This window comes from Echiichthys vipera (assembly GCF_963691815.1).
Source record: "Echiichthys vipera genome assembly, chromosome: 2".
NCBI classification, from domain to species: domain Eukaryota; kingdom Metazoa; phylum Chordata; class Actinopteri; order Perciformes; family Trachinidae; genus Echiichthys; species Echiichthys vipera.
In genome coordinates, this window is record NC_139827.1 from 7,226,594 (window position 1) to 7,236,058 (window position 9,465).

At 40.4% G+C, this 9,465-nt stretch overlaps 1 protein-coding gene across 1 annotated transcript; it reads left to right on the forward strand.

Annotated features, from left to right (window-relative positions):
• Nucleotides 1-2,603: 2,603 nt before the first annotated feature.
• fbxl18 (F-box and leucine-rich repeat protein 18) lies at nt 2,604-8,566 on the forward strand. Its single transcript, XM_083937762.1, has 7 exons — nt 2,604-2,720; nt 4,819-5,016; nt 5,209-5,558; nt 6,089-6,224; nt 6,331-7,409; nt 7,683-7,901; nt 7,991-8,566. Exons 1-7 carry the CDS (start codon nt 2,667-2,669, stop codon nt 8,145-8,147), a joined length of 2,193 nt encoding a protein of 730 aa, XP_083793888.1. The 5' UTR covers nt 2,604-2,666; the 3' UTR covers nt 8,148-8,566.
• Nucleotides 8,567-9,465: the final 899 nt, after the last annotated feature.

A 9,465-nucleotide genomic window follows, 5' to 3' on the forward strand; every position in this document is an offset into this window, starting at 1 on the left:
GGACAAATTGAGTAATAATAAATCAGTCATTCATGGTTTTAAGACTGAAAAGATGTCACTAACAAAATGTTATTAAATATAATTCAAGCCATTGATTAATTCACACAGGTGTGTAAAATAGCGTTCACCAAAAAGTTCTATTTCTGAGTCTCAAATCTAAAAATACAAGTAGTGGAAAGTAACGTGAGTACCAGTACTTTTACTCAAATACTCTGCTAAAGTATATTTTTGACACTTTACGTGAGTTTCCATTTGATGCTAATTTATACATCTACTCAGCTCCACTACGCTTCAGAGACAAATGTGCTTTTTACTCTGAAGATAAACGTGTTACATACAAAATATATGCTCGGTTATAAAGTATGATGCATTATATATTGTTTTAGATTTCACTTCCCAACAGCATCATTTTGACCTTATACAGATTTTACAGTACTGACGTAATTGTAATCCAATGATATAACATCAGAATCATTGCGCTGCTTTTGCTGCATTTCTCTGCTGATGCTGATGTGCTTTCTATACTTTGAATGCACAGATTTTACTTAGTGCATCACTTTTACCCTGAGGACATGTTATTTTTATTTAAGTAAAATAATATAGAATTTAGTAAGAATATAATAGAAATATGAACATTTCCTCCACCACTGATTAAAACCACGAATAATGCAAATCCTTATTTCTCTACTATTCATTATTTTAAGGCTACTCATAAATATTAATATCCCATCTAATTTTTTTTAGAAAAGGATATTTTTAAACTTTTAGTTCACTGAATATCAATGTTTTCTTCTCTTTGCCTTCTGACATTGTTCTACCATTTGTTGAAGGATAGTTTTAATTAATGCTGTGAGAAATGGAAATTTCATTCAACCAAAAAAAAAAGAAAGAAAATCGGGTAAGCTTTTGTTTTTTCATATAAGTAAGTTGTTGTTGTTGTTGTTTTGCTGTTTTGTTATTATGAGTTTACTAGATACAACTTTTTTCTCTTATCTTTAATTCCTGACAATCAGGATATTTTTAATTAATGCTGCGATGATTTGATCATCATTGTTTGTTTGTGTATTTATTTATTTATTTAGATTGTTAATTCTATTTTATTTGCTCATGTTTATTATTTTTTTGTTTATTTATTTTTAAACTCTGAATGAATTTATATTTTTGATATTGAAATATATCCATAAGTTCATACTTTTTGATTAAATAAATATGCAATAAATTATAATTGTAATTATATCATAACAATAATAATAATCATACATTTGATAGCAATAACGAATAATGAAAAAATAATAATTTTTAAAAAAGATAGAGGAAGCTGTAATGAATTATGGAGATGACGTAGGATTAAATACGTTTATACTTCTCCCCACTCCTTTTTACAGACTTTTTTTTTCTTTCAACAGCTTTATTTAAAAATATTCACAAAGATACAAATAGTGCAGGGAACAGTAATCAAGGAGAACACAGAGAACATGTGCCAGGGGTTATGTTCATTACACAAGGTTTTACATATTACAGAAGTTAATGGTTTTAACAGCTTTTTCATTTGGTGATTAGTTTAAAGTAAAGTCCCATTTCTGTTTTAAAAACATAAAAACAAGAGGTTTTCTTAGAAAATTACTTATGTGAATATGAAATTCTGCAAGAAATAAAAGCAAGTTATTAAAAAGTAACGTTTCCCTTCTTTCTTAGGTTAGTCATGGAAACCGAAAACGACATTTCCCCAAAGTAAAATAAAATCTTTAGTGAAAGAGTCAATAATAGTTTGTTAGGGTTTGCCCATAGTTTTTTTGCGTGTAGGAGCAAAGCAAAAACAAATTAACTGTTTCTGGATGTAAATTACAGAAAGAGCAGTTAATATTAATGTATTTAAAAAAATGTGTGATGTTAGATTGTGTAAAGGAGTACACGTGAAATAGTATAAGAAATGAATAAAAGGGAATATTCAACATTTAACAGCATATATGTATACTAAGAATTCCAGATAATGATTAAAACACTCTAAATACATATTAGGCTAAATAAATTAAAATAAATATGCTTTTAATTGTGTCTGACAGTGTTGACCAAAACAAAGTATTAACTGGAAAAACGCCTATTTTATGAAAAACATACAACATGAGGAGGTTGCACCGGTTTATTGCTGAACAGCCAAGACCTTGATCTGTGATGATATACCTTCAGATTATGTCATTTAAATTACTTTTTATTTTCAAAATGAAAACCTGTTTTACCCAAATTCCCAAGAATCAGTGATATATATAATTTATGCATTTAATGATTAGCTGGATAATATTTGTGTATGCTTTTGTAATAAACTTTCTTTACCTTATTTATTAATAAAAACTTTTTTATGACAAAAATAAAATAAAATAAAAGTTGTGTATTATTATTATTCTCTGTATGACCTGTTCTGTTTTATTATTTACATTAAAAACATTTAAATCAAATCACAAACGATCAAAAATCAAAAACAGGGCGAAAAAACCGGACCGGAAGTGTGTCCGTCACTGACAGACTTCCGTCAGTGTGCAGCAGCAAACGTGATCCGTGCTGTCAACGGTCGGACGTTACTCGGTTACACCGCCCGTGTGGTTCAGGCTGGAAAAGGATCCACCGGCCGGATGAACATCTAAAATAAAATTATTAAAATCAAAGTAATCATGAGTGGGACCGTGAGAGGGATTTCTGAGGACATGGACCGGCAAATAGTGCAGGTGGGTAAACCGGTAAAAACCTCGACAACACGGTAGTTAACGGTTAACGGAAACATCCCAACTCACGTTATATTCGCTCATGTCAACGTTAACGCGAGGTTAGGTCACAACACTGCCACATTTCTGACAAGTTTGCTTAATACTGCATATTTTTAATACAGTCTGTGGTTAATACGCATAGACTGTGTGGCAGAAAGAGGTGTGGTTTGGTGTCCCGTTTTTATTAACCCGCTAAAGAACAAAAAATACTGTTTTTTAATATTCAGTTTTATTTTATTTATAGTGCCAAATCATAACAAAAGTTATCTCAAGACACTTTACATGTATAGAGTAAGTCTGGACCACTCTATGGCTTATTTGTGATTTACAGAGACCCAGTAATTCCCCCATGAGCATCAGCATGTCTTAATGTCTATAATAATGTATACAATTATGATTATTATATGCTGTATTTATCCAGCAGTCTTATGCACACAGGGGCAATAAAAACCTTCCTTTTAACAGACAGGAACTTAAAACAGACCCAGCGCTACGTCTTGACTTTGACTTTGATTTTGACTTGGTTGGGGAGAGAGAGAGACACCTCACAGACACAAAGACAGACTAAAAGACAGACGGATAGTCACAAAAACAGACAAAAGGACAGACAGACAGTCATAAAGACAGACGGACAAAAGAACAGACAGACAGTCACAAAGACAGACTAAAAGACAGACAGACACAAATACAGACAGACGCAAAGACTAAATGACAGGCAGACAGACAAAAGAACAGACTGACTGTCACAAAGACAGACAGACTAAAAGACAGACAGACAGACTTAATGACAGACGCAAAGACAGACTGACACACAGACAGACACAGAGAAAGACTGACACACAGACAGACACAAAGACAGATTGACACACAGACAGATTGACACACAGACAGACAGACACACAGACAGACAGACAGACACAAGGACTAAAAGACAGACTGACAGACAGACTAAATGACAGGCAGACAGACATACAAACAGACTTAATGGCAGACACAAAGACAAACAGACGCAAAAACTCAGACAGACAGACTAAATGATAGACAGACACAAATACTAAATGATAGACGGATGGACACGAAGACAGACAGACAGACACAAAGACAGACAGACAAAAGGACAGACAGACTGACACAAAGACATACTGACACAAAGACAGACAGACAGACAGACACAAAGACAGACAGACTGACAGACTGACTGACTGACACAAAGACAGACATACAGACAGACTGACTGACTGACACAAAGACAGACAGACTGACAGACTGACTGACTGACACAAAGGCAGACAGACAGACTGACACAAAGACAGACAGACTGACTGACACACACACAGACAGACAGACACACAGACAGACAGACTGACACGAAGACAGACAGACTGACTGACTGACTGACACACAGACAGACAAAAGGACTGACAGACTGACACACAGACAGACAGACAGACTGACCCGGGGATGCAAGCACGCACATAACTAACCCTAACTGTAATAAAATCTGTAGTTAAATGAATATCACTGACAAGCTATGAGTGGACAGACAGACAGACATGGACACTTTGGCTGGTTATAATACTGATATAAAAAAGTCCACACACTTTTCTTCTATCAGGACACAAAAAACTGTATTCTTGAAACATTCATATTTTACTTTCTAATGTATCTTAGTAGCTGAGTGACATCAACCACTATTACAAATATTGTTGTTAATGCTTTAAACTGTATCCACAGCAACAGGCTATGGATAAAGATCATTTCACAAATTTTTCAAATTAATGTCTGAATTGCATAGAGAGCAAATTAATACTTGACATTGCTGCAAATTTATATAAAACCACAGTTTGAAACCGTCGTGTATCATCCAGCCATAATCAAGTGTCTTAATCACAGCTTCTGTCTGTGTTGGACCTCCAATAAGAATTACTACGCCCATAATGACTCATTTCTACCAGACGTTAACAAAATATTTGTAGCATCACGACAATGTTGGTAACTCTTTCCTAAGGTTGAGGGTCTAAAGGCGCTTAACGGTGACGCTGCTTGCTGTCTCCCTCAGGCTGTGTTTGACGAGGACACGATGTCCTCCACCTCGGTGGGAATGTCAGATTTGTCCGACGAGATCCTGCTCTGCATCCTTCGCCATGTTCCCGTGTGTGACCTGGTGCTGAATGTGGCAAACGTCTGCCACAAGTTACACACGCTGTGTCACGATAAGACCCTGCTCACAAACGTCAGCCTGTCTGAGGAGTATCTGGTAAAACTGCTTTGTCGTCATTTGAACTAATGCATGTTTCAAGACTGATGGAGTGAACTGATAACAGTTTCCATGCAAGCTCATGCGTCTTTGGATCTTTCTGTATGAGACCTCTCTCTAACAACACAGTTGAACACTTGTTGTGTTTTAACAGATGGAAATATTTAATCAAACTTCTTCTGTTTCTTCCAGGCTGACGATGTTTTGGTGCGGCACACGTTGAAGCAGCTCGCCAATCACGTGCAGTCCCTCAGTTTGAACGGTTGCTACTGGCTGTCCGGCTCTACGGTGGAGCTTCTTGCTCGCTGCAGAGGAGTGACGCACCTCGACGTCACAGGCTGTCGCCTCACTTCCCTGCGTCTGTCCCGTCTCCTCTCCTCCCTCTCTCTGCTCAGATCGCTTGCTTTTGACGTGACGCCGGGCTTCAACTCTTCTCAGCTCAGTTCAGAGGCTGTGGATTCACTGAGCCGCCTGTCGGAGCTCAGACAGACGCTGTTGACGCCGAGTTATGGTGTGGTGCCGTGCTGCGCCCAACTCCGCAAGTAAGACTCTGAGATTTCAAACAAAGGCTGAGTTTATTAAAAGAGCGTTTTGAAAGACTTACCTTCTGGCCCCGGTACCAGCTCCTCTCATTGTAAAGTCCATTCAAGTTGATTATCAAAGTCAATCCAAAAGGAAGGAGCCCATGGTGCTTTGTTTTTAAGGGGAAGGGACTCTTATCATGCTACTGCAGAGGTTTGCTGTTATTATGAGCAGTATTAGTGGTTAAAAAAGTCGTTTTAATGCCTTCACCGTTCTGCCCCGAGCTAATTAGTGTTAGCCAAGTCCGGCTGTTAGCAACTCTACCGGATTTCTCCTTTAATAGTTTATAAACTGTCTCAATGGCTTATTTGATGATATATGTAAGTGCCGAAAAAGACCATGGGATGATTTTATGCCGGTATTAAACTTTAATGTATTTGCTCCCTTGTTTGAGTTTAGCAACACCACACTGATGGTACTTCATTTACACTCATGTTACTGTTTTACTGCTCTAGTGTTGAATGTGTGTTTCTGTGTTTGCGTCCTGCAGGCTGATGCTGCAGTTTGACATCTCAGACGTGACCAGAGAGGGTATCGGTGTATGCTGTCAGTTAATGATGGGTCAGAGCAGTGTGCCACATTACCAACAGCTGGAGGAGTTCACTGCCAGGCTGGCTCCAGGAGAGGTGAGTTTGGGTGTGCGTGTTATATGCAGTATTCACATATACCTGCAGTTCACACCGTAGTACTGTGCAGTTTGTAATTAGTGTTTCTGTGTGCTGATATCTTTAGGTAAACCAGACCTTGCTCCTGCTCTACCTGGCAGTGTTCAGCGTTCACGTTCCAAAGGGTCTCAAAGTGTTTCTTGTGTCGATTCCTGGCCCCAACCCTGCTCACTGGCCTGCTGCTCCCTCACTGGCCCAGAGCTTGGGTCAACGAGGTGACCTGGATGCTCTGCAGCTCCCTCGGTCCTGGCTGGATTCATTGTCCCTCAAGCGGGCCCTCGAAGGAAACAGTCCGAAGCACCTGAGCTTCAGCCGCTGCCCGGCGCTGTGGCCACAAGTGTTCCAGTCGTTGCTGGAGGGAGGAGTCAAAGACGCAACACAGCTGACCAGCCTGAACCTCAGCGGGATCAACAAGGTCCTGTACTCCGAGTGTAGGAGTGTGGAGGATCAACTGGTTCCTGCGACAATGAGCCGCTTGGCAGTTGGCTGTTCCAACATTAAACACCTGAACCTGATGCACACACACTATCATCATGAAAACTCACCTGGGCTAGTTGGAGAAACACACCTGTGTGCCAGCTTGGCCAAACTCACGCACCTGCGCTCTCTCACTCTGCCTGCCTGCACTCTGTCAGACGGCTTAAACACACATCAGATCTCTACAAACAACACGCCTCTCTCTCCGTTGTTTCAGGGGCTGAAGAAGGCTCCTCGTGTGGGGGTCCAGAATTACAAGCCTGATTCAGAGTCTTCTCTGTCAGGGGACAGCACTTCAGGGCTCACCCTGCTCTTAGCTGGCTGCCCTTATTTAGAGACCTTAGAGCTCATCGGTCCCGGTTTTGTCTCCGCGCTGCCTCGGCTTGAGCCCTGCACTCGTGCCAGTGTGGAGCCTCGTGGGATGTGTGCGTGGGCTCGAGGAGTTGGCGACGCACACTTGGCGGCACTTGAGGCTTTGTCTCGATTACGTCGTCTGACTCTGGCTGGGCTTCCCGGGGTCCTTAAGGGGGCGGGGCTGGTACAGCTGACCCGGCAGTGCAAAGACTTGCGGGTATTATCCCTTGCCAATATGGGATCACTAAAAACCATGAACTACACACCTGCCTTGCTGGACGCACTTAAACAGTGCACACAACTACAGGAACTCAGGTTAGAAGATATCTTTACGTTCCCTTCATTTTTAAATTTTTAAATCCCTCACTGCAACACAATTATAAAAACTGTTTCTAAAAGTCAGAATGAGCAGATTATTTCCAGTGTTTTCGGATCATTATGGGAACCCCAAAACACTCAAACCATGCATTCATGTTTACCTTGTAGTGTGACGTAGTGTTTTTGTTTGTCATGAAAGGTAGCGCCCTATATTCACCACCAAATATGGTAAAATACAAGTTCACGTGTGTGTGTGTGTGTGTGTTTTAGGTTGGAGCAGCCCTACTTGAACGCCAACGCCTCATTCTTCGAGGCTCTGTCCTGCTGCTCTCGTCTGCAGCGCCTCTGCCTTATCTCACGCAGCGGTACCTTTGACCCGTCGGCTGCAGAAACCTTCATGGAGCGATGCTGCCACGTCATCATGTGCCACATGTTCATGGGCGGCACCTTAGTGGCGTGTCGCACGCTGCAGAAAGTGCTGCTGGACAGGTCAGTGTGTGTTTGTGTGTGAGGTCAAACATTAAATAACGACGAGAGAAATCTCAAATTCAGCTTTTCTTGTGTTTTCCCTGGGTTAGATTTTCAGCCGAGCGCTCGGCTCTGAGCGTGGTCATTTACCCGTTACAACACGAAGACCTGACCTCAGTCATCAGAGATATCCCACTGACTCTGCTGGATAGGATTACTTTGTTCCAAAGCCACGTGGCCCAACCACCACATTTATCACCATTGTGACATCACCAGAAAGCTTCGGTGTGATTGGTTATCAGCAGGTGAGGCGCTCAGATCGTGTTTATCCTGCAGGAAATAAAACTCACCAGTTGAAAGACTGATTGTCATCCGCACATTGATTTCTAATGGGGTTTGTTACATCAACCACTGCTTCAGGCTGCTCTACAAAAACACATCAACCGTGATTGTTTACATTTACGTGACGGAGTAACGAGGGAAAGATTCTGTTGGGTTCAGTTTTTAGGTCATTGTTTCAGGACGTTTCATTCGTGGAGCCTCAGTCAAATATAATGTCTGTTACTACGCCGCTCTGCTACTTTGAAAATAAGTGCCAAAAATTTAAATTAAGGGATGTATCTGTTCAGATACTTTGTACTGAAGATCTGAATCAAATTATGTTGTAATAAACTCCATATAAATTATTTTTAATTTGTGTCTGTGTACCATTTGTCTGTATGTCATTTTTTTAAATTAACACCAGTGACCCCCCACAGTTGTGTCAAGTACACTTCATGGAAGTAGTTCAGCACTTAAAATACACTCATTTGCTTTCCTGCTGAGAATTAGATGAGAATATTGAATTAACATTGAATTAACATTGAATTGTCTTTTTTGTCATTGTACCAGTACAACGGAATTTACAGTACAATCCCTTAAAGTGCAGAAATAATTTAACATTAAAAGCATCAAAAAGAAAAGGCGGGACCTTTAAAATACACATTCAAAACGACAAGCTTACGCACACACGCACACACACACACACACACACACACACGCACACACACACACATGCACACACATGCACACCGTAGCAGCTTAAGCAGACAAAACAAAAAAAACTTGTCTTATCGTCACTGCAAGAAAGCCAGTAGGTACGCCTGTTTCCAAAAAAGGCTGTTGCCTTAACACATACAGTGGATTAACACTGATATTGTTTACCTAACCACTGTGCCATCGGCCGCCCCAACTTTGAATTTTTAAACGCTGAATTTATGAACAAAAATAAAGAGTTAAATTCAGAGTCAAAACATTCAGATCACATTTCCAATGCATAAACATTCAGTGCTAGAAATTCAATAGCTTTTTAATTTAAAAATCTGATGTCACAGATTTACTTCCATGAGGCAGATTGGACACTTTTTGATCCGACCTCTACTCCGGGTCACACAGCTGAGCCGTGTCTATGACCCAGAGTCCGGGGTACAGCGGTTTCGTGAACGTGGTTTCTTCTCTGTGCAGCAGCTGCAGCCTTGTGTCACAGACGCAGTAGAAGGTCAGACTACCCGCCTTATGATCGAGATACACGCCAACTCTGGAGGAC